This window comes from Octopus sinensis, linkage group LG27 (genome assembly GCF_006345805.1).
Source record: "Octopus sinensis linkage group LG27, ASM634580v1, whole genome shotgun sequence".
Classification (NCBI taxonomy): domain Eukaryota; kingdom Metazoa; phylum Mollusca; class Cephalopoda; order Octopoda; family Octopodidae; genus Octopus; species Octopus sinensis.
Window position 1 is genome coordinate 8765197 of NC_043023.1, and position 27685 is coordinate 8792881.

The following is a 27685-nucleotide window of genomic DNA, read 5'->3' on the forward strand; positions in this document are numbered from 1 at the left end:
ATTTACATTTGAAGGATATTTCTCCTCATCTTGTTTGTTATTAATACAAAGTTTCGGCTGATATACCCTCCAGCCTTCATCAGGTGTCTTGGGGAAATCTCGAACCTGGGTTCTCATTCTTAAGGTATTTTTCGATAGCGTTGTTGTTGTTGTTGTTGTTGTTATTATTATTATTATTATTATTATTATTATTATTATTATTCAGATCACTGCCTGGAATCGAATTCGGAATCTTGGTGTTAGTAGCCCGTGCTCTTAACCACTACGCCATATGCCCGTCATATTATTATCACTCATTTCTTGGTATTTCTGAGACAGTTAATCATTGTCAAATGAAAACTGGTTCACCTTCTAGCTGATTCGGTGAACGGAACATCCTGATCGTGAAATTAAGATGCAAGTGGATGAGGACTCCAGAGACACAGGTACCCTTAACGTGAACAGAATGTGGCAAAGCTGGCCCTTCTAAAGTAAAAGTAGCATTCGGTTTTGCCAGCTGAGCGGAAGGGGACAATATGGAATAAAGAGTCTTCCTGACGACGTCGACCTCACGAATTTAGAATCTGTTGTTGTTGTTGTTGTTGTTAAGCAACAAGACGGGTAAGGGTTATTAGGCGATGGTCTAGGGCTTAGGGGTGGGAGACCCCGGACTTAGGAAAAAAAACTTTGTTCGTCTTGTTGTAGTCGAGGGCTCTTCGTTGACGCCCGACACCACTGTGAGGTGGCCCTCGAAGTCGCTGGAAATGGAGATCTCCAGGTCCAAACTCTTGAATGGCCGAATTTAGAATCTTGAGCAAAGTGACCTAACCACTTAGCGACGCACCCTCACTGGTCAAATGAAAGAATGTAAGAACGAACAACGGAAAGATTAAATGTAATATCAATAGAAATGCTGGAAGAATTTGGAAAGAGCCACAACATGGGCTCTCTTACTAGATGAAATCTGTTTAGTAGACTTTCTTTCACAATGAGGGATTTGCACTTACATAGCATGGACTGATAAGCATATTTTTACGAAAATGAGACAATAGGCGCAGGAGTGGCTGCGTGGTAAGTAGCTTGCCTACCAACCACATGGTTCCGGGTTCAGTCCCACTGCGTGGCATCTTGGCCAAGTGTCTTCTACTATAGCCTCGGGCCGACCAAAGCCTTGTGAGTGGATTTGGTAGACGGAAACTGAAAGAAGCCTGTCGTATATATGTATATATATATATATGTATGTGTGTATATGTTTGTGTGTCTATGTTTGTCCCTCTAGCATTGCTTGACAACCGATGCTGGTGTGTTTACGTCGCCGTCACTTAGCAAAAAGAGACCGATAGAATAAGTACTGGGCTTACAATGAATAAGTCCCGGGGTCGATTTGCTCGACTAAAGGCGGTGCTCCAGCATGGCCGCAGTCAAATGACTGAAACAAGTAAAAGAGTAAAAGAGTGCCATGCACACAAAAAAAAAATAGTTTAAATAACTTCTTAGTATATAATGGGGGCAAGTTTTACATCATCTCAAAAGTCATTAGTTGAACTATTAGTCCTCTGGCATTCTGGGGGGTATCAGAGCGTTTGAGTGACATTAGACCCCAACAAACGCCCGTAAATTAAATGTATCTATCTGGGCCACGATTTTGGTCAGTAGTCCTGTGCCTTACGGCGACGATCGTGACCCATCGTGTTTTATGTTAAATATGTGTCCACTTACCTTACAAACAGCTGTTATTTTTGTACTATATTCTTGGAACCCAACAAGAAAGATAAAATAAGTGGCAGCTAAAGAAATGCTCAAATTTACTAAATTCTTTGAAGACGTTAATTTCCATAGATTTCTGAAATAACGAAAACAAGAAATAATACTGCATTAAATTAACACAAATATAAAATGCATTGTTCAAAGCACAAAATAGTATTACAACTATGTTTATAGGTGATGGTTATTCGAAATATAAATGATATGTTGACTATGCATTTACAATATGTATTTAGACATGGTGTAGTGTAGCTGTGTGTAATAGGCTGTATTAGATATAAAGCATTGTGTTTATTGTTGACTGTGTTCATTGGGTAGGTGGAGGTACGTGGCCTAGTGGTTAGAGCAGCGGACTCGCGGTCGAGGGAACGCGGGTTCGAATCTCAGACCAGACAATGTGTATGCTTATGAGCGAAACACGTAAGCTCCACGCGGTTCCGGCAGAAAAGAGTAGCGAAATTCTGCTGACTCTTTTGCCACATCTTTCTCTCAGTCTTTCCTCCAGCATCATGCAGCTCACCTACGACGGACCGGTGTCCCGTCCAGGTGGGGAACCTATACGCCAAAGAAACCGGGAAACCGGCCCTTATAAACCAGGCATGGCTCGAGAAGGAACAAACAGGTTTGATTGTTGATAGTAGTTCTGTACATGACGCATTGATAGTTGTTCATGATAGATGTCCGTACATGACGCATTGAACGTGGAAGCAATCCGTCGGTTACGACGACGAGGGTTCCGATTGATCCGAATCAACGGAACAGCCTGCTCGTGAAATTAGCGTGTAAGTGGCTGAGCACTCCACAGACACGTGCACCCTTAACGTAGTTCTCGGAGATATTCAGTGTGACACAGAGAGTGACTAGGCCGGCCCCTTGAAATACAGGTACAACAGAAACAGGAAGTAAGAGTGAGAGAAAGTTGTGGTGAAAGAGTACAGCAGGGATCACCACCATCCCCTGCCGGAGCCTCGTGGAGCTTTTAGGTGTTTTCGCTCAATAAACACTCACAACGCCCGGTCTGGGAATCGAAACCGCGATCCTATGACCGCGAGTCCGCTGCCCTAACCACTGGGCCATTGCGCCTCCACGCATTGAACGTAGAATACGCTGACGCACGCAAGCACACAACGTACACACATATATGTTGTTAATACATTAACAGCAATGCTACACTGTACAATAGACTACGACTGTAAGTTTTTGTCAACCCTGTATTCAACATGCAGTTGCAGGTATCATATTACACAGAGTGTCTCCTTGTCCATAAGAGTAAGAATCAGCCGGACTCGTTTAAATTCTGTGTTAGAGTACAACTCGCTAGGTCTCCACGGATACACAGTTTGTAAACTAGATTTCCTAAAATGTATAAGGAAATCTGCTTAACGAATTTGCGTATAAAATGTTCAATTATTAATTATTTTGAGTATTATTATGTGCAGATTTGTATGTTTTATATATGTATTCTTATCTAGATGTGCTCATATATATTTAAATACTCTTTACTCTTTTACTCTTTTACTTGTTTCAGTCATTTCACTGCAGTCATGCTGGAGCACCGCCTTTAATCGAGCAACTCGACCCCGGGACTTATTCTTTTGTAAGCCCAGTACTTATTCTATCAGTCTCTTTTGCCGAACCACTAAGTAACGGTTGTCAAGCAATGCTAGGGGGACAAACACAGACACACAAACACACACATATATACGACGGGCTTCTTTCAGTTTCCGTCTACCAAATCCACTCACAAGGCTTTGGTCGGCCCGAGGCCATAGTAGAAGACACTTGTTCTAGGTGCCATGCAGTGGGACTGAACCCGGAAGCATGTGGCTGGTAAACAAGCTACTTACCACACAGCCACTCCTGCGCCTATGATGAACTTCTGGAAAGTTTTACAGATTTTTACAGTTTCAGTGATAGATTGGCTCTGTAGTCTTTGATTTAGCTTTCCGCTTTCTGGTTTTGAGAAGCCTAATTTCATGTATGTATGTAAGTTATATGTATGCATGTATAAACACTGTCAGAAAGACATAGATTTCTGATTAAGATCAGGGAATACGGAGCAGCGTTAGACAAATATTGACATTCCAGCAAAACATATACCATACATACATATATACACACCGCACACACATATTCTCGATCACACCCAAAGGAAGCTAATCTGGTTGGATAGCGAATATAAACTCGTCAACAAGCTACAACTCGGTCACAGACATATTGTATAAAGATGATAGAGACCGATATAGTAGTAACAGTAAAGCCATACTTCTCTGAATTAACTCTACTTAAACACACAGAACACCCCTCACTCCTCTTTTTCGCATGTCATCGTTAATGTGAGTCGCTTACAAAACCTGCACTAAAATATTTGTCCAGTCAACAATCCTTCATCAAATTGACAACATTCTGGAATTCTTTTCACATCCATGATTTTTCTGCAGACATCAACTATTGATCTTACCAATCTGTGAGAATTCCACAAACTGTTGGACACTGTATCTCTGCATTTGAACAGTTTACAAAATAAGATAGAAATTGAAATGCTTACTTGAAATAAACATGAACTATTGCTGTCAGAATGACACAGACAAGTGATATTCCACAGGCAATATTAGAAAGAATAGACAACATTTGTTTTAAATCTCTTTCATTCTGGTAGACATCCTGCAATAGAAACAAACGACAACATATTATCCCCTCCTTTCTTATCTTATTTCTTTCTTATATGCTAAGTCAATACTTATATAAATTATGAGGGTTAATATAGGCGGGTGCCATCTTCTATTACATGTTACATGATATTTAACCCCAGTGTGACGTTTCACTGTCGTTATGATGTATATGAGATATCTGAGTCAAGTTCGAATATACCACCGTCCTATAAATCTTTAGTTCAAATTCATTGAAGGTATATCTTATTATATGTTATCAGTACAAATAATTGAAGCTGTTTGACCTAAACCGTTAATTGAGGGCGGACGTATGGCTTAAAATGTGATAAATAAATATCCAGATAGTGTAATAAAGAGAAGTGAAGTTATTTAGTAATGTTCTAACAACACTGCCATTATGATGTCAGATGATAGTAGAACTTAAGGCGGCGAGCTGGCAGAATCGTTAGCACGCCGGACGAAAGGCTTAGCGTATTTCGTCTGCCGTTACGTTCTGAGTTCAAATTCCGCCGAGGTCGACTTTACTTTTCATCCTTTCGGGGTCGATAAATTAAGTACCAGTTACTCACTGGGGTCGATGTAATCGACTTAACCCCTTTGTCTGTCCTTGTTTGTCCCCTCTATGTTTAACCCCTTGTGGGCAATAAAGAAATAAGATGATAGTAGAACTGGTATTGAGTGAACTAACTTATTGCATTGCTTCAGCTATTCCTTTAAGCTAAAATATGTACAGAAGATAGGGGTAGGTTTTAGTTTTACGGGTAGCAGATGTGTTGTAGAAACTGACAGATATTGTATATATCTGCATTATTGACACAGAAGTTTCATGTAAATGAGAGGAGAGACCCTGTAACAGAATCATGAAGAGGCCAAATGTTTAACTTGTAAGCTACAAACATGGCTTTTGTGCTTTAGAGAATTATTGTATACTAAATAAGTACCGTAGATCCTCGAGTATATTCCGCCCGTGAGTATAATATGGAGGGGATTTTTAGGGGGTTGTACCTCTGAAAAACCTAAACCTTGTGTATAATACGCACTCCTTCTCTAACCTGAGTCAAGGAGGTCTATATAACGTCCTTGGTTTGTAAAAATGTATACGGTAACGTCCTTTATCATTATTGTATATATAGCATAATGCAAACGTGTAGCTTCTTTGTACTTGACAGCAAATAGAGATTCGGACATTGCTTAGGAAATATTTTTCATTTTTACCGCGTATATAGTACGCTCTAGGGATTTTGACCTTTAAATTTTTGGAAAAAATTGCGGATTATACTCGAGGATTTACGGTATCTCTTACTTAGATTGTCATTCAGATTGTTTTAGCCCAATAGATTTTAAATTCAGCGAAAATGGTTGTTTTTCTCTGTCCCATGACATTCACCTTTGAGAAATTCTCATGCATTTAATTGAGGATCGTATCTTGGTTCATCAAGTAGACACCGTTCTGAGTTTAAACTGATAAACAGCAATAAGAGCACGATCAACAGTGCCCTATTACAAAATACCAACCTCACATATTTACTAAAATGATGGTTAATACGTGTTGAACTTATTTATGCACAGACAGGATTTCCAGTGTACTGGCAATTAACTGGTTGTCGTAATGTTACCAACCATTAGCATGGCAAAACTTGTAAGATGGTTACAAGTACAAAATACTTTTTTTCCAGGTTCATAGTCGGATGTATCACAGCCCTTTGCTGACCAGTGGGGATTACGCCCTGGGGATTCGTCCCAATAGACACATTGTGGGTTGGTGGTATTCTGAAAAACAATTTAATCAAATTACTTTGTAATTAGAAATATTAAATTTCTAAATATCTCATAGAGATATGTACGGTGGTGGAGCGATAGCGTGGTTGTATACTGTCAACTTAACGTGACAGTCCTGTTTAGCCCTAGGAAGCATCGAGCATATTCCGCTCTTGAGTATAATATGCAGGGGATTTTTAGGGGGTTGTACCTCTGAAAAACCTAAACCTTGTGTATAATACGCACTCCTTCTCTAACCTGAGTCAAGGTGTATATAACGTCCTTGGTTTGTAAAAAATGTATACGGTAACGTCCTTTATTATTATTGTATATATAACATAATGCAAACGTGTAGCTTCCTAGGGCTAAACAGCGGTGGTGTAATTCTCTTACAGGACTGTCACGTTAAGTTGACAGTATACAACCACTCTACTTTGTAATTAAAATACATGTAATGTATCTTTGCGAAAGTAACAAAATATCAAACAATGGTTATAAATGTTTAGTTATTATTGACACTGTGAACACCAAATCACTGTTTGTAACGTAGCTGAACTGACAATTCAAATTTGTTTTTTAATCTATGTTTAGTATGATAATTTCTACTCCATCACATTAACAACTGATGTCGTTCTTGAAATATTTAGTGATCTACAAAATGACATGATGGTCATGGCTGTAATGTGTTTCATCAGAGGCCTACTGGATCAGAGATGACATGAAGGTAAACAACAATAACAACCTCAACTATAGTCAACGGAAACCCAAAGAAATTTATTACATTTAAAATACACAGACGCAATTAATGAAGGCAATAGACAAACATATTAAGAAAATACACTGGTGATACTAAAAAACAACACAAATAACTGGAAACATATCCGCCGCGTGTATTATAAAGATATTTATAATTTGAAACTACTACTACTACTACGACTACTACTACTACTACTTGTTCCACCGCGGTCCGTGTTTCATTTGTGAGCAGTGGTATATGGCTCTGAAACGAAACAAACTGTGACAGCTATAACAAAATACATAGGGCTTACCGGATCTATTACATTGAATGCTATTGTAACTGGTTCATCACGGTTGGTTATATTAACATTGGGAATACTTGCAGCAATAATATGGCTGTTAATTTTCGTATTTGCTTTGGCACTTGAGTTTTGTATTACCTGTAAAGGGAAGCCGTTAGATAAACATATTTATTGCCATAGAAGAGTTTATTAATACATCGTTAAAGCATGGAATTAAACATTGGAGTTGTGCTTCGACAATATTATTTTAGTCAGTACAACATATATTACAATATATATTACATGTGGGTTCATTACTGAGGGTTATCCTTGCCTTAAGGAATAGATAAATTGCTTTTACATCTAAATTGTAAATATTAAGAGCTGCTGTTATGTCTATGTACTTAAGAAAGTTCCTTGAAAATCAACGTATCCTTTGTTCAATCTTCTTACATAGCACCTTGGGAAAAGGGATTTCTACAACAGCTTGTGGTTGACAAGAATATTGAGAGATGTATTTGGTAGCTGAAACTGTTGAAGAGATCCCAAATTTCAACATTTGTCCCCTGGCGTCCTGTTATTTATTTGATTTCTATTCACTTCGAGCTGTGCGGATAATACCGGACTGACTTGGTGTCTAAACCTAATTGCCTATTTCAACTAAATTATATATATATATATATATATATATATATATATATATATATATATATATATATATATATATATATATATATATATATATATATATATATATATATATATATATATATATATATTATATATATATACATACCATGAATTACTACACAAAGAAATTACTAAGAAATATGAAATTGTATCTTTTAACACACTTAGAAACTGAACCTTGAGATTAGAGAAATAATATTGGATTATTACCTAGAAGAAAAAACGGAACCTTATACCCCCACTAGACCGAGAATCACACTCAAGGACCATAAAGAAAACTTTCTTGGTAACACGCAGGTCAGATTGATTTGCCCTACCAAATCTGACTTAGGCAGACTGAGTAAACTTATTCTGGATAAATATTTACCTACTATACGTAACAAGATTAAACTTAACCTTTGGAAGAATACTCAAGGTGCACTGGATTGGTTTTCTGCCATAAAGGTCAGTGATAATAATAGAAGTAAATTCATCCAATTTGATATACAAAATTACTACACATCCATAAACCCTATTATATTAAATAAGGCTTTAATTTTTGCTAGGCGACACACTAAATTAAGTATGGGAGAGATTAGGGTTATCTTAACAGCTAGGAAAACTTTAATAGAGTTTGATAACAAACTTTGGGCTAGAAAAGACACCCAACTTGTTCGACATCACCATGGGATCGCCGGATTCAGCGGAAGTGACTGATCTGGTTGGGATGTACTTACTAGATAACATTAGTAGAGAATTCCCTGAATTAAAAGAGGACTATATAGGGATGACGCTTTATTTTTGGTAAATAATACATCAAATAGGAGACTGGATCTACTGAAAAAAAGACTAAATAAATTTTTTAATAGTTTTGGCCTATCCATAATTATTGAAAATGAAAACTATTCTGCCAATTATTTGGATGTCAATTGCAACCTTACTAATGGGATACATGAACCTTATATTAAACCCAATTCTAACTTAGTATATATAAACCGTTCTAGCAATCACCCCCTCAAATTAAAAGATCACTAGTGCATAGCATTAGTCAGAGAATCTCTTATCTATCCTCAAACGGGGACATTTTTAATAAGCATTGTGATAGATATAATACAGCATTGCTTAAAGCAGGCTACAAAAGTAAAATATGGTATATACCCAAGCATAATCCTTCAAATACAGGTGGAACTATTAGGAACAACGCCAATAAATTTAGGACAAACAATAATAACTGTATGACAAGGAAAAATAGGATATATAAAAACGCATATGATAATTATAGAGGTGTTAATCTCGGAGCTGTTGACGGTAGTTTAAATAAATTAGCGCACATAAGTGATGGTAGTAATATTAATAATACGCATATCAAAACTAATGGTAGGTATGATAATAGTAAAGTTTATTTACGCAATAATTATGGGAATATTGATAATGATAGGCATAACAATGACATTGTTAAGGATAGTAAACATATGGGATGGACGAGGAATAAGGTTTTTACTAAAAATAACAATTTGATAGGCAACCCTAATACTGATAAGGATACACTATGGCTGATAATCCCATATGCATTGCAGATAAAAACAGACATAGTTAGAGCTTTGCACAATGTAATATTTAGGCATTTTGGTAAGGGTAAGAATAAATTTGGTCATTTAATTAACAATGGAACTGTTAGAATAGGATATAGCATTACACATAATTTAGCCACCATCATCTCCTCATTTAATAACAGGAAACTGGATTACTTCTATAATGATAGAAAGTTGAATTTAGATAATAGTAATTTGCCTCTCTATAATCGTAAGAACAATATTTCTTTTGGAGCTAACACGAACAACCCCCTTGCAAATTATGATGGTACCGTACCTGTAAGGAAAAATATTAATGTAATAGATGATACCACTACCACTAATACTATTACTATTGATAGGAATATCGCCAATAATGATAAATCAAATCATTCGTTGAATTTGGGATTGGATAGTAAAAATAATTGTAACACTATTAATGGGAATAGTGTTACAGAAATTTTGGCCAATGTTAGATTACCCCAACCTGTTGATAACTGTAATTTCAGAAACAGAAATCAATGTGTGTTTGGTAATTAATGCCTCAAGAAAGAGGTAGTTTATCAATGCACTGTGGATACACAATTTAGTAGTAGGGTATACATCGGAGCAACTATGAATAGCATGAAACAGAGACTTAATTATCATAGATATACTTTTAGAAATAAAAAATAGGATGTACTCTACAGGGTTAAGTGCGTATATTTGGGAACTCAAAAGTAAGAACTTAGATTTTAAATTAAATTGGAAAATACTAACTTCTGCACCTGTATATAATGGAAAAAATAAAAAATGCTCTCTATGTATTAATGAAATTTTTTTCATTATCAAAGCTGGTAGGCCTATTATTAATAATATTAATGAAAAAATTTTTTTTGCATTCATAAACTACCGTACACTTTCTCTAGATTTAAATAGAGCTTTTCTAATAGTAATATTTTAACTCTCCTCTGTATCTAATTATACTAGTAGTCTTCTACAATTTTAAAACATGCAACTTATAAATTTATAATTTTATAATTTTGTAGCTACACATGTATATAAATATATATGTTCTGTATTAATTGTTTTTTGTTTTTGGTTTTTGTCCTGGTTTATAAGGGAAATACACTGCGGCAAGAAAGAATATATACATTTTGGTATATACACAGTAATATGATATTCTTGGAGATTTCCAAAATTGCAGAGTGTGTATGAGTATCATAGTTGGATACCTGGTTTTAGATACTGTAATACTAATATGTAATAAATGTGAGTCTATATTGGATTTTGTTTGTTTTGGATGAGTATATGGGTTTTTGGCAGGCTTCTATATTGTATATTTAGTGTATCTTTGTACTCATCTAAATTTGTATCTTATGTTATTTATTAATAAACCTATTCATTTACTTACATTTGGCTTTATACATATTAGCAGTCTTATATATTTAGTCTATATTTGTACTCATCTTGATTTGTACATTATGTTATTTATCTATTTATTTATTCATTATCTATAGGTAAATGTTTACATAATAGTAGCCTGGATACTAAGTTTATATATGTACTTTTTTCAATGTATATTTTTCATTTTATTTTATGTTATTTATCTATCTATCTATTCTTTTATGTATATGTGGATATATACATATTAGCAGTACTATATATTAGGTTTACCTTTGTATTTATCTTAATTTGTATTCTATGGTATTTATCTATTTATTTATTCATTTATTTATTTATTTATATGTAGATATATACATACATATCCATTATTTATTATAATAAAATATATATACATGTATACTAGCTTGTACTTATATTTTCATTTTAATTTTAATTATTTCATCTTATTTTATTTTATTACATTTTAATCTTAAGTAATTATAATTATTAACTTATAATTAATTTAATTTTTGTTATTTACTTATATACTATTTTATTGGTAAGTCCTCCACTGATATTATTTAATGCCAAATCCTGTTAATTATTACATTTGTATTTATGTGTCCACTGATGCTCAAAAATATATTTATATATAAGTACTATGAATTTTACACGCACATCACATGTGAAAATATATGGTGTGTATGTGTATGTCTGTTGTTACACATGAGTATACATATGGGCATGTAGATGTGAGTGTAATTCTATTAGTTCGTTGGTAAGGGTTTTAATAGATAAATATTAGTATTATAATAACATTGGATTTATTACGTAAAGATGATATCTATTTATGCTATAAGGAGTTATTTTGTTTATATATCCTAGAATATTAGCGTATTTTGACTTCTTACAATTAATCTCTTATAATTTAATTATTATAAACCGATGTTAACTTAGTATATATATATTTCTATGTCTTTTGATAGTCAAACGGAAATGTTTAATATATACTTTATAATTTAGCGTATGTTTGAATATAGCATATAGCGGTTAAGTTAGCAGACTTTTAGTTATAAAACACTATGGTTACGAAAAATACGGTGTCATATGAATTGTGTACCTTATGAAAAATTACATTCTCTATCTTGATATAATTATATGTATCTTTGCATTTAATGTTTTATGGAAATATGTGAGTGGATCTTCTTAGTTAATACCGCGGCCTTGGTGTCGTTTTGGGGGTGCTGGATGTCTGCATGCATGTATGTGCAATCGGTTGGGTTCCTCTGTTTTTTCCATGTGTATAGTTACGAGTATACCTCTTATATTATTTATTTATTTATTTATGAGTTGGCTGTGTATGTGGCTATGTATGTGTGTATGTGTGTGGGTGTATGTGTGTGTGTATACATATAATTATGTATGTATGTGCGCAGGATCTGTGGATGTGCGTGTGCGTATGTGCGCTTCTTGGCTAAATAACCGTAAAATTTCCATTGTGATTCAAATTTAAAACTATAAGCCAATCGAATCTACCTAGGAAAATCAATATCAAGCGGATAGATGGATTCGACTCATTGAGTATATATGTGGATGTCCGCTTGCTTTACATGGTACAATCATGGTTGTTATTATTATTATTATTATTATTATTATAGTTAATATTAATATTAATTTTATTGACTTTTTGTAGGGTTATACATTTTAATGAACTGGACTGTTCTATATATATATGTCTGCTTTAAATTTAAATGTGAGTGTACATGCATTTCCTTGATGTTGGTTATGGAACTATGAGTCCAATATGGAAAATAACTGTGTTTGTTAATGTATACTGATATATTTTGTTTGTATTGTATTAATGTGTATATATATATATGCGTAGAATTATGAGTGTCTATGCACACATTTTTATATTTTATATTTTTATATTTATATGTAAATTTTTTCACACTTATATTAAATTCTCTGAAGAGGCCGTGAGACATCCTTGTTAATGTCTCAGTTATACCTGCTTTATATGGCTAATAGGTTTAATGAGACATACCTGTCTTCACGGCCGAAACAGCTGTCAGATATGATGTAATTGTATTTTCTATTTCTATTTCCATGTCTAGTTATATTTGCAATATATTATGTATAATGTCATTGCTGTTATGTAATGGTTTAATAAAGTATTGATTGGGTATTATCTGATGGTTGATGATTGATTTAGGTATACTTCTCCATTTTCTCATTTTGTATATATATATATATATATATATATATATATATATATGTGTGTGTGTGTGTGTGTGTGTGTGTGTGTGTGTATGTGTGTGTATGTGTGGTGTGTATGTGTCTGTATCTGTGAGTGTGTATAAAACAAGCAAAGTAGCAAGTCAGAAAATCTCTAGAGGAGATGAATGTAGTAACTATACCGAGAGGAAATATTTATCACCACATCAGCATGGCTGTTCCATAGGAATCGATATTACTACCGTTCAAACACCAGGAGTATCCGCTTCCAGTTGTTTATCGATGCAGTCTGCACCCGTAATATATTGCAAGCTGAGAAGCAAATCCTTACTACCCTCTAGCAGACGACGGCATCCCGAGACCACACGGTTTCTGACTATTTGTGGCCATTGTCAGTGGTGAACAATCGGCCGCTATATATATATATATATATATAATATATATATATATATATATATATATATATATATATATATATATATATATATATATATACTAGCAGTATCGCCCGGCGTTGCTCGGGTTTGTAAGGGAAATAACTATAAAGCATTTTTAGAGTGTTGTAGCCCAAAAATAGCAAAAAATGCATTAAAAATGGAAAAAAAATTATGGTAATTTTTTTTTAAATCGTTCACTCATCGTAGACATTTTCAGAGAGTTACTTCCATTATATTTAAAAAAAATATGCATTAAAATGGAAAAAAATTATGGTAAATTATTTTTAAATCGTAGATTCATCGTAGACGCGCGATAATACCCAGAAGGGCTTGATATGAATCACGACTATAAGATACCCGGTTTTGGTTAAACTGCACCGCAAAATGTGGGTGTAGTTAGGAATCTAAATCGGAGTACACAGACACACAACCTTACTTTTATATATAAAGAATATATATATATATATATATATATATATATATATATATATATATATATATATATATATATATATATATATATATATATATATATATATATAAAGTTAATCCAAACAAGAAAACACAGAAAAAAAGAGAAAAAACACAGCAACGCAGGACGTGGAACAATTAAAGTATTATTGACGCTCAGGAAAGAAGGGAAGGAGGGTTTAACGTTTCGAGCGGAGCTCTTCGTCGGAAACAAGGAGAAGGAAAGATCCCAAGGAGGGAAGACAGAGGAGACAATATTTGAGCTGGTGGTGCTTAAGAGATCACATGTTGAAAGAACAGAATTTGAAGGTAGTTGAAATATGGTTTTATAATGCAAGAGAGTTCCAAAAAAAGGAATGCCTGTGTGTGTGTGTGTGTGTGTGCAAGATGACAAGTGTGTTTGTGCGTGCGTGTGTGTGTGTATTTTTGGTGAATAAGGGCAATGACAAAGCCAGCTGTCATGATGACTACTAGCCGTTTGTGTCAAGCCAGGTCAAAGCTGGGTCAAAAAAACAAAGGGCTATAGAGTGTATGTATGTACGTGTACGTGTGTGCGTGTATGTGTGGGTTTGTATGTGTTTGTGTGTATGTGTGCGTGCGCGGATAGGTGTATATTGTGTATGTATATCTGTCGGTGTGTATGTGAGTTTGTGTGTATTTGTACGTGTGTATGTGTGTGTGAGTGTATAGTATATATATATGTAAATGTGTGTGTGTGTGTACGTGCGTGTGAGTGAATGTATGTATATATGTGTGCGTGCGTGTACAATGTAGGGGCTTATATAATAAATAATAATAATAATAATAATAATAATAATAATAATAATAATAATAATAATAATAATTAATTCTTTTTTATTGGCCACAAGGGCTGACACGCATGATTTGAAACATGAAGGGACAATACAGGACGAAAGGTTACAAAGGGTTTTGTCCGTTTTTGAAAAACATCGAGTAAAAACTTAATAACATTAAAAAATTTAACAATGAAAATCTCCCAAAAGGGGGAGGCGCTAAGAAAGGTTCCTGGTGGAAAAAACCCCACAAAAGCCAACGGGAGCCTGGTCAAAAAAAGGGGGTGTAGAGAGTCCCTTTTTTCTCCTTTTATATTACCCTTTTGAAATCACAGGCGAAACCTGAGAACTGGTCCATTTATACTGGCCAGTCTCGCACAATTCACCCACCTTTCATAAAACTTAGTATCGGACAGCACTTTCCTCTCTAACCTCATCTTCCTTTTCAAGGGAAACTTGAAAAAGTTGATGAGGCCTTGACCAAAGAGGAAAGTGTCTGACTTTAGCCCTTTCAAACGAGTCCACCACACAACTTCTTTCGCCACAGCCACTAGGCACAAGAAAACGGCCTCGCCCTCCTTGTTAAATGAGGTCGGCGGGGCATTCTTCACTATGGATTCGGCCGATAGTCGGATCCGTCCCACACGTGACAGTAGCTGTTCGACATAAACCCATATTTCAGCAATACTCGGGCACTGGACGAGTGCGTGCAGAACGGTTTCGTAGTCCTGGCAACACCTCGGGCAGGCCCGGCTGACGGCACTTCCGTGCCGGTAGAGTTTATCTCGTACAGGCAGAGCCCCTCGGTAGCACTGCCAGGCGAGCGACCTCTGGAAATTATCCATCGGCCCCGGCCCGAAAGTCCTCCCGAACAGACCGCACAGTTCGTCATCTTCAACGCCTAGAGTTTCCCCGAGAACGTCGTCGCATTTTTCCTCCACTAACCCTCTATAGAACGCTAGAGTGGAGCTGTAACCGATCGCATTGCCCGCCTGACGGAGGGCGGAGAGGGCTTGACGGCACTCGAGGTGCCAAGCGCCCTTTCTCGGTCTACGTTTGATCCAGGTCTGCAGCTTCGTCAAAATCGCGTCTTACAAAAGACGACCACACCTGTTCACCGTCTAGGAAGCGCTTGAGATGCCGCAGCCTGAGCGCATGTCTGCGCAACAGCAACCACGGCATTCCAAGGCCTCCGTTCAGCGGTCGTTGACAGCAGATGGATCGCCTGACCAGTGGCACCTGACCCTTCCACAAAAAGTCGATGAGCAGGCGTACCAGCTTGGCCAGCCAGCGGTCGGGACAAGGGACGACGGTCAAGCAGTAATAGATGACGGATGCGATGTACGCATTTGCCACCTCCGCTCGACCTTTCAGGGACAGCTTCCTCTCGGCCCATTTCTGGGTGAGACGTGCCACCCTGCTCGTCACCTCTTCCCAGTTCTTATCCACCTGGAGGTCCGGACCGAACCAGACTCCGAGCAGTTTAACGGGTCCGTCTGTCCAGCGCCCTACGACGCTGTTGGACGGCATGGGCTTGCCTCTCCAGGTGCCCAGTTGCAAGCCCACAGACTTTTCCGCGTATACTTTGCCCCTGTCACCGCTTCGTACTGGTTTAGTGTCTCGCCAATCAGGCCAATGTGCCTGTGGATCGACACCACCACGGTGACGTCGTCGGCATAAGCAGACACGCTGTTTCCGCCTCCTAGATCGCGCGGGATACCCCTCAAAGCCTCCAACTTGCGCAGTAATGGCTCGAGAGTCAAAATGTACAAGAGGGAGAGAGGGCATCCTTGGCGGACCGAACGCGAGATGTCGAACGGTTTCGAAAGGTGACCGTTCACCCGTATCACCGAGCAGATGTTGCTGTATAAAGCAGCTATCCACCCGCGGAAAACTGGACCGAAGCCGGCTGCCTTGAGGACAGCTGCCAGGTACCGATGGTCGACCCTATCGAAGGCTTTGCTCTGATCCAAGTTGATCAAAGCCCCACTCGCGCCAGCGTCGTTACCACCCTCTCTATGATGTAGCGCATGAGATGGAGGTTGTCGTGTATCGACCTGGTCGGCACGGCGCATGTCTGCGTCTTGCCGACCAGCTTGTCCTCGACAAGCGCCAATCTCTTGGCTAGCACCTTGGCCAAAATCTTCAACTCTGTATTGAGCAGAGGGATGGGCCGGAAATTCCCTATAACGTCCCCCTTGTTTGGGTCCTTCAGCAAAGCCACCACTCCTCGACAAACAAAAGCAGGAATTCTCCCGTTTTGCTGCCAGTTGCAGTAGACGTTTGCCAACAGGCCCGCAAACAAGTCTGGCATTGAAAAGTAAAGCCCGTAGGGCAGACCATCCAAACCCGGCGATCTACCTCTCGTGCAACTCTTCATCGCTTCTTCCACTTCCAAGGCAGATATCGGTCCTTCGCAGCACTCTGCCTCGCTGTCCGAGAGTTGCGGCAGTCCGTCCAGGTACACACCGAAGTCTGTACCGTTGGTGTCCGTTCCACCGCTCGTCCCAAACAGTTGAGCAAAGTGCCGCTGAAGCACCGTACACATCTGCTTCGGTTCGGTAACCTCGCGCCCGTTCTGGTCCACCAAAGACCGAATGGTTGCTTTGTTGCCTCGCTTCGCCTCCGCCTCGAGCGGCTCTAGTCCCCTCCCGCTTAGAGAACGTGCCTTAGCTCTGACAACGCAGCCTTCGTGTTGGCGTCGAAGTGTTGGTCGAGGGCCAACCTTGCCGCCAACACGTCGGTCGCGATGCCAGTGTCAAGAGCCTCGTCTAGTTTCTTAACTAAATCCCGCTCTCTCTCCTACGTTCAATAGCTAGAGTCTTACTATACCTAATCGACTCTACTCTAATTGCTCTCTTGAGGGCAAACCACCAGTTGTTGTTGATGATTGCCCCCGTGAGCACCCGCTTAACTAGTAAACTAATCCGGTGTCTGTAAGCTTTGCACGCCGTTAACGACGCGTTCAGCTTCCAGTAGCCGGGTCCCTGTCTTTGTAGCCTATCTAAGTCGACCGTACAGATCAGTAATTTGTGGTCCGTATATTCGACTAGTGGAATTGTGGACACCCTACGCTGTCCTTATCCGCTGGCCTACAAAATACTCTATCTAAGTACGATCTAGACGACCCGATGCGATTGGTCCAAGTCCACATTGGCACATTCGGGTTGTCTAGTCGAAACCTGTCGGACAGCTGAAAGCGGCCGAGTAGGTTGGCGAGGCTCTTGCACCCTCCCCCTCTCCTATCAGACGCTCCCCTGCCCACCCGATCGAAACGTTCGTCTAAGACAGCGTTCCAATCCCCAACTAGCACTAGAGTGCGTGACGTTCCCAGGAAAACTTCCAGACGTTTGAAATAATCCGACTGCCCTGCTCCTGTCGGAGCGTAGGCAGCCAGCAGTCTGAAAGCACCGCCGTCACTACCGTCCGCGTCGAGGACCACCAACTTACCTTCCGGATCCAAGAAGACTGTCCTTATTTTCAAGTCCAGGCCCTTCCGAAACAAAACCGCAGTACCACCACCGCCCGCTCCCGGCCGACACGGAGATAGAAATATCTCGTATCCGCCGAAAAGGGCTGCGAGTTCCTGCGGGTCGGAGAGCCTGGTTTCACTGATGGCTGCTACATCCACATCATGAAACCTCAGGTCGTTTAACAGGTGACCCTGTTTCCAAGGTGACCCGAGGCCTCTCACATTCAAGCAACCGATTCTAAGATTTGCCATGCTTCAAAAGTAGGGGGGAAAAAAGGAGAAGAAAAAGGCTCTACTTACTGTTGTTGGTGGTGGGGGTGGCTCCCTTGTGCTTTTGCACGGGTGCTTCCAAAATATTTTTGTACAGTTTCTTAGAGAAACTTTTCCCTAACGATCCCACATCATTAGGGAATATTTGTTTAATTTCGTTGTATGTTGTTTCGTTTATTTTTATTGTGAGAATGTGTGCTGGTGATGTGTTGTGTCTTGGTATAACAAAATCTGTTATACTTGTACTAGTTCTGTCTTTCAAATACTCAACCAGTTCCTGGTTCCTTGTATTTATTGATGTAATTGTGTCTGTGTGGGTTTGTGTCTGTGGCAGTGGCAATGGCAGTAGTGGTGTCGAAAGTGTTATTGTTGTTTGTTGTTGTGAGTCTGTGTTGTTGTTGTTGTTTTTGATGTTGGGAAGCACTATTTGTTCGTGCTTCCCCTGTATATCTTTTTGTTTTCTCCTCCTTTTCTTTTTTGGAGGCACTGTGCTCCATTCTCCTTTGTTGGAATCAGAGCTCGCACAATCCGAGTACTCTTCATCCGGCAAAGGAATGGTTGAGGGGTCTGCTTCAGCAGCAGGACGAAAAGTTATTGGTTCCGCCGGTATCGGTGGTGCCGCTGCTCCTGTTGCTGTGATGGTGCTGCTGTCGACCTTCTAGGTACTGGTGTTGGTGTTGTTTGTGGTGTTGTTGTTGGAGGTGGGTGTTGTTCGTCTTTGGTGCTGGTGATGGTGTTGGTGGTGTGGCAGCCTTTGGTGTTTCGTGCTGTTTCTGCTGTTTCTGTTGTTGTTGTTGTTGTTGTTGTTGCTGCCTCTTGCTGTATTCCTCCATTCTCTTTTTTTGAATGGGGCAGTCCCTCTTCAGGTGGCTTTCGCTACTGCAGAGGAAACATTTTGGCTTTCGCCCCTCTACAGTAACGTTTAGCCTGGTCCCATCTAGTAAGATGACAAAGTCAGGTATGGCATTGATGTTTTCCAGCTGGATCTGTACCAGCAGTTCAATACCCATACCTGACCAGTTTCTTTTCTCTTACCCTCCGAACATTTAGAATAGTGGCAGTGTCCTCTATGCCATAGAGGATAGCCGCCACTAGCCATGAGATATTCAGTTCGGGGGTATTGTATTTTGTGTTATTTTTGGACCTTACGCCCGAGGTACATCGGAACGCGGAACAAATGTTCATTTTGCAAGGGCGAAATGGCATGCGCCCTTGCTTGCTCCTCTGTTGGGAAGCGAACCTCACGGTTCCAAATCGCTTCCCACTTGTCACATAGCTCTTTTGGCCCCAAATGGGCTTCAGAGCCATTTCTAACTGTTGGGGTGTGGCGTTAACCAGTCTTTTAGTTTTCTTTTCGAAAACTTTGTAGAATATTGTTTTTTTGTTGGTCTCATGTATGAGTTGTTGAGGTGTGTTGAGGAAAACACTGTTTCCTTCTTTTCTCAACAACTCTTTTGCCATTTTAATATCCTCCATCGTAATTTGTATCTCTTCCGAAATCTGCTTTGCAGCTGAAGCAAAACCTTTGGCATTTTCTTCAATTTTTGTTTCTTTGTTTATTTCTCTCTTATTCATATAATTCCCTTCCTCCCCCTTCGGTACTATAACATTAGTTGAAGGTAGAGGGGGCAAATCTAAAATGACGTCGCAAGAGACGCCGTCTTTTTTGTTCTTATTTGGAACGCTTTGCTTTTCAGCACGTTCCATTGTAATGTTTACTTCGCCTTTTACGGCTTGAAATGGGCGGTTCGGAACCGCTGACGAAATTTTTTCTTCTTGTGGAGGGGGTGGTGTTGCAAGGAGGGAAAAGCCAGCAGCTCTTTTTAAAGCCATTTTGGAAATGTGTGTGTGCAAAATAATGTGAATGTCAATAATATAAACAGTAATTTTACCCCGAAAGGGGTAAAATGTTTGCCTAGCAAACTAGCTCCGCAAGACGTTAGTCGGCTTGGCTACAAAAATATTCAAAAATATTAACACTTATCAGCAAATTTCCAATGAAATTGTCACAAAACTCACGGAGCTTCCGGAGACACGTCCATCCGCGTTGGAAGAAATAATAATAATAATAATAACAATAATAATGATAATAATAATAATAATAAGGAAGTCAAGTAAATGAAAGTCTCCAGGAAAGGATAAAATTCCTAAATTCTGGTTGAATGCCTCCCCAGAAAGTGATGAACTACTAGCAAAACTTTACAACAATGTTCTCCAACATCTTAGTATGATTCCCTCTTGGCTAGTTAATGGTTTAACATTCCTACTTCCAAAAAATGAAGAAACAAACGTACCGAAAAATTACAGACCCATAACCTGCTTAACATCAATGTACAAAATGCTAACATCTGTATTAAGTGAATATACCTATAGTTTTTTTAATAGAAAGTGGCATATTCCCAAATGAGCAAAAAGGATTTAAACGTGGGTCCTGTGGTTGTAAAGATCAGCTACTCATCAATAAGATGATCTTGGAATATTGTCTCAAACGATACAAAAGCTTGTCAATAACGTGGATAGACTATAAAAAAGCTTTTGATAGTCTACCACATAGCTGGATTAAGAAATGTCTGGAAATGTATAAAATTGCACCTACTCTGCGAAACTTTTTGCTTGTAAGTATGAGATCATGGAGAACCATGCTGAACAGTGTTATTGAATCTCTTAATCCTGGAGATCTAAGAATTTCAGATGGCATTTTCCAGGGTGACTCTCTATCACCACTCCTCATTTGTCTAGCCTTAATACCTCTCTCGAAATTACTCAATGATGCACAGTACGGTTATAAAATGTTTGATAAAAATATAAATCATCTCATTTACATGGATGATTTAAAGCTCTTTGCAAAAAATGGCCAACAACTACAGGGCTTACTAGCAATTGATAAATAATACAGTGATGACATCAGGATGCAATTTGGCCTCGATAAATGCGCAATACCTACCTTTATCAAAGAAAAAATGACTGACACATCTAACTTTAACCTTGACCAGTAGAATGTCATAAAGGAGTTATAACACGCGGAGAGCTACAAATACCTAGGGTAATTTGAACGTGATGGCATCAAACATTTAGTGATGAGGGAAAGGATCAGAAGAGAATGTTATCACAGGGTAATTGCTGAATGCAAGAAACAGGATCGAAGCGATCTATTCTTTAACCATAGGAGTCGTGACTTATAGTTTCAATATCATTAACTAGTCAAGTACTGAAATATGTAATCTTGACAGAAAAAGGCGAAAATTGTTGGCAATGCATAGAATGCACCACCCAAATATAGAAGTGCCAAGAAAAGAGGGAGACAGGACTTTTACATCTGGAATTAACAATGAACATTGCCACAATTGACCTAGACACCTACCTGAAAAACTCTGATTACTGAATGTTAAAACTTTCTCAAAACATGACAGCCAGGAAGCTTCATGTACAGTAGCAAAACAGGCAAAGGAATATATAAGTGAATTCCAAATACAACAAATTCTAGAATTAGAAGTACTAGAAACAAACACAAAAAAGCTAATGTGACAACTGCTGCCTTAGATATTCTTACTGATAAATTGATAAATTGCAAAGAAGATTTCTCAATGGAAAATGCCCAAACAGAGCTAATAGTGACGATGTTGACAAAGCCATTGCCCATCAATGGTTAATGGCTTCTGGCTTAAAATCAGAAACAGAAGCATTTATCATAGCAGCCCAATATCAATGCCTACCTACAAGAAACTACCAGGCCAACATATTAAAGAACGCCAGTTTTCCCAACATATCGTGTATGTCAACAACAAAATGAAACCATTGATCATGTTGTTTCCATGAGCAGTCTTCTAGCGCTTACAGAATATCTCAACAGGCATGACAATTCTCTCTTTTTATTATGTAACAGTTTAACAATTTTATTGCTTTTAGTGTTCGGTCAGCCCGAGCCTATAGTAGAAAACACTTGCAAAAGGTACCATGCAGTGGGACTGAACCTGGAATCATGTAGTTGGTAAGCAAGCTACTTACCATACAGGCACTACTGCAGATTTATATATATATATATATTATATATATATATATATATATATATATATATATATATAAGATATATATATATATATATATATATATGTATATATATATATATATATATATATATATATATATATTATATATATATATATATTAATATATCTATATATATATAATATATATATATATATATATATTATATAATATATATATATATATATATAATAATTAAGAACCTGAATCATGTAGTTGGTAAGCAACTACTTACCATACAGGCACTACTGCAGATTTAGATATAAGAGTATATTTGAAACCCAGTGGACGTATTCCCCTGAACATAGGTAAATAAACCTTCGAACAGACGGTCAGCAGCGACGCCTGTTAGTCGGCTACTCTACATTGAAAAGGGGCAAAATAACCCGAACCTAGTCTGTGGTTGTTGAACCAGCAAGCGGAAGGTGCTGACCTCCCCTGTTCGAATGTCGTAATGGAAGTTTGTAATGTGTGACATAGCTAGCTAGAGACGATGGACTCTTGGCTCTAATCAACGGCAGCATTCGTCCAATTTTCCAAGACTGCCATGTTATTTCGGCGATAACTATTAACATCCAGTACTTTTTTTTGCTGTAGTCTCCTTTAGAGAGATTTAAAATATATATATATATATATATATATATAAATGATATATATATATAATATTATATATATAATATATATTATATATATATATATATAAATGAATATACATATATATATAATATTATATATATAATATATATATATATATATTATATATATAATATATTGTATGTATATTCATTTATTATGTATATATATATATATATATATAATATATATATATATATAAATGGGTAAAGACCCCTTCGGTCATGAGTGACCATGGGATTGCACCTAGAAAGTTACCCTCCTAGACACAAGTCCGGGCAAGGTTGTTTATGGAAACCAGCAGTCGCCCATGCATACCAGCCTCCCCTCTCCACCCACGCCACCAGTGTTATCCAAGGGAAAACAAAGGTCGATACAGCTTGGCACCAGTGACGTCGCAACTCATTTCTACAGCTGAGTGAACTGGAGCAACGTGAAATAAAGTGCCTTGCTCAAAACACAACACGCAACCCGATCCGGGATTCGAGCTCACAACCTCACGATCGTAAGCTCGACGCTCTAACCACTGAGCCATGCGCCTTCACCATATATATATATATATATATATATATGTATATATATATATATATAATATATATAGATATATGTATATATATATTATATATATATATATATATATATATATATATATATATATATATATAATATATATATATATAATATATATATATATATATATATATATATATATATATATATATAAACCTACGTGTGTAATGCACATGTGTAAGTGCCAGCACTTTGTGTATATATTGTCTTCTTGTCAATATTTTCATTGTTTGTCATCGGAATGCATTTTCCAAAAGTTTATATATCTTCTTTCCACATCCGTTTCGCTCCTCTACCGATATATTTCCATTTTCCCAAAAATTATATACATCAGTTACTAAGAGTGAGTTAATAATTTTCAGAGTATTGATTAACAAATATTAGATCTATAATTAATGACGACCCCTCTTTTCCCTTTATCTTGCTTGTTTAGGCTCAAATAAGGCCATCTGCGATCCAGATAAATTCTGGATTTCATTTGCCCGATGTGTCACTGTTATATCGCACGTTCGGATGACGTGCATTCGCCAATAACGTACCTCTTCTCAACTACCGAACTCTCACTTCCGATCACTCGACTCAACGGATCTCGACACCTGGTCTACCGATAGCTCCGGCTCGCTCTACACGACGCTTCTACGACTAGCTATCACGTCCACTATACGTATTGGACTAGCCTATTTATCGTCTGGGGGCGTCACGCCGTTAGGAAGCGGTCTCATTAAAGAAACTGCGCCAGTGTCTATAAGTGTGTGTATGTGTGCGCGCGTAGTGTCTATGTTGTATGTGTGTGAGTGCAAGTGGAAGCACTCCGTCGGTTACGACGACGAGGGTTCCGCTTGATCCGAATCAACGGAACAGCCTGCTTGTGAAATTAACGTGTAAGTGGCTGAGCACTCCACAGACACATGTACCCTTAACGTAGTTCTCGGGGATATTCAGCGTGACACAGAGAGTGACAAGGCCGGCCCTTTGAAATACAGGTACAACAGAAACAGGAAGTAAGAGTAAGAGAAAGTTGTGGTGAAAGAGTACAGCAGGTATCACCACCATCCCCTGCCGGAGCCTCGTGGAGCTTTTAGGTGTTTTCGCTCAATAAACACTCACAACGCCCGGTCTGGGAATCGAAACCGCGATCCTACGACCGCGAGTCCGCTGCCCTAACCACTGGGCCATTGCGCCACCACGTGAGTGCAAGTATAGTAGTGAAGACATTTCCAACGATTGTCTAAGCAAATATTTTGAACAGGGAGCGGATTTTCTTGAGTGGACCTTAAACAGTAAACAACACATATACTACACATAAATTTATATTTCTTTACTACCCACAAGGGTCTAAGCACAGAGGGGACAAACAAGGACAGGAAAACGGATTAAGTCGATTACATCGACCCCAGTGCCGTGACTGGTACTTTATTTATCGACCCCGACAGGATGAAAGGCAAAGTCGACCTCGGCGGAATTTGGACTCGGAACGTAACGACAGACGAAATACGGCTACGCATTTCGCCCGGCGGAATATAAGTGAATGGAGTGCCATCTACTTAGCAAGTTTAAATTTGAACAACAAACCATTTGTAGACTATGCATACGTATAACCGCTGGAAGAGCATAGATGAACGATAAGGTATGGCACATGAATGATTTGAATAATGGAGTGACAGTGACATACCTACATACATACATGCATACATACATACATACATACGTACATACATACATACATACATACATATATACATACATACATATATACATGTATACATGCATCCATGCATACATACATACCAACATACATACATACATACATACAAGCATGGATGTATACATACAAATATACATATATAGATACATGCATACATGCATACATACATACATACATACATACATACATACATGCATACATACATACAAACATACATGCATACATACATACATACACACAAACATACATACATTCATGCATACATACATACAAACATACATACATACATAGATACATACATACATACATACATACATACATACATACATAAATGCATACATACATACGTACATACATACATACATACGTACATACATACACACATACATACATTCATGCACACATACATACATACATACATACATACATACATACATACATACATACATACATACATACATACATACATACATACATATATACAGATATGTTTATGTATTTCCTCCTTTAAGAAGGACAAATAATCCATCAAATTTAGAATAACCTCTCCCTTATATATTCCCCACACAACAAGTTTAATGAATATATGAATTAAATCAATGTCCATTCTAACCACCACAGAGCCTTTTTAAATACCGTATTTATGTATATATATATATATATATATATATATATATATATATATATATATAATACTAGCAGTATCGCCCGGCGTTGCTCGGGCTTGTAAGGGAAATAACTATGTAAGCATTTTAGAGAGTTATAGCCAAAAAATAGCAAAAAAAATGCATTAAAATGGAAAAATGATGGTAATTTTTTTAAAATCGTAGACTCATTGTAGACACGCGCTAATACCCAGAAGGTCTCGATATGAATCACGAATATAAGATACCCGCTTTTAGTTAAACTGCACCGCAAAATGTGGAGTAGTTAGGAATCTAAATCGTAGGAGACAGACACACAACCTCTCTTTTATATATAAAAATATATATATATATATATATATATATATATATATATATATATATATAAATATATATTAATGGATGAATGAATTATCCTTTGTTTACCGCTAACACGGAAATTCAATAACAGTTACCAGGGTAGCAAAATTCACGCAAGTAACAAGGATGTAGCGACCTATTCAAAGGTAGGAACTCCGGCTTAATGTGCAGTAATTTGTGTAGTATCTCTCTATATATAAACGGCAGTTTGTCTGTGCGTGTTTCTGTGTGTCTGTTTGCTTGTACCTTCACCCTGACCACGGCTTTCAACCGATTCTGATGAAACTTGACACACACATAGCCCAATGTCATAATTCAAACTAACGCAGCCAAAATTTTGAAAAGTTTCCCCAGTTCTGAAAAAAATCGATAAATTCGACATGGGGTCGAGAATCAGAAACACGAACCACAAACTGTCTAGGGGACGCAACTCCATCCTTTTTTAACTCTCAAAAAAAAATTTACCATCATTTTTTTCCATTTTTTTGCTATTTTTTGGCTATAACTCTCTAAAAATGCTTTATAGTTATTTCCCTTACAAACCTGAGCAACGCCGGGCGATACTGCTAGTAAGGAAATAAATGGAGTTGAGCGCAGATATTATCGAAAAATTCTTTTGCCTTTATCGGTTGTCCCTGTTTCATCTGCTCCTCGCTCGAGGGTCTGTTAAGTCAAGGTGATAGAAAAATTATCATGAACGCTAGGAGGACGAGCTTATGAGAGGAGATATGTATGTATGTATGCATGTATAGAAAGAGAGAGAGAGAGAGAGAGAGAGAGACATACATACATATAAATTTTTACACACACACATATATACATATATATGTATATATATATATGTGTGTGTGTGTACTCTTTACTCTTTTACTCTTTTACGTGTTTCAGTCATGTGACCGTGGCCATGCTGGAGCACCGCATTTAGTCGATCAAATCGACCCCAAGACTTATTCTTTGTAAGCTTAGTACTTATTTTATGTGTCGCTTTTTTGCCGAACCGCTAAGTTACGGTTGTCAAGCGATGTTGGGGGGACAAACACAGACAAACACGCACACACACACACATATATATATATATATATATATATACATATATATACGACGGGCTTCTTTCAGTTTCCGTCTACCAAATCCACTCACAAGGTGTTGGTCGGCCCGAGGCTATAGCAGAAGATACTAACCCAATGTGTCACGCAGTGGGACTGAACCCTGAACCATGTGGTTCGTAAGCGAGCTACTTACCACACAGC

General features: G+C 37.9%; 1 protein-coding gene across 1 annotated transcript in view; it reads right to left on the bottom strand.

The window, feature by feature from the left end:
* LOC115225510 (adhesion G-protein coupled receptor G6-like) overlaps positions 1-27685 on the bottom strand; it is a 223454-nt gene that overhangs the window by 144934 nt on the left and 50835 nt on the right. Inside the window, exons 6-9 of the mRNA XM_036513859.1 lie at positions 7223-7351; positions 6036-6185; positions 4292-4407; positions 1699-1822 (exon numbers count right to left, since the gene is read on the bottom strand). Coding sequence (XP_036369752.1) covers positions 1699-1822; positions 4292-4407; positions 6036-6185; positions 7223-7351 — 519 coding nt within the window. The remainder of the gene's footprint in view (positions 1-1698; positions 1823-4291; positions 4408-6035; positions 6186-7222; positions 7352-27685) is intronic.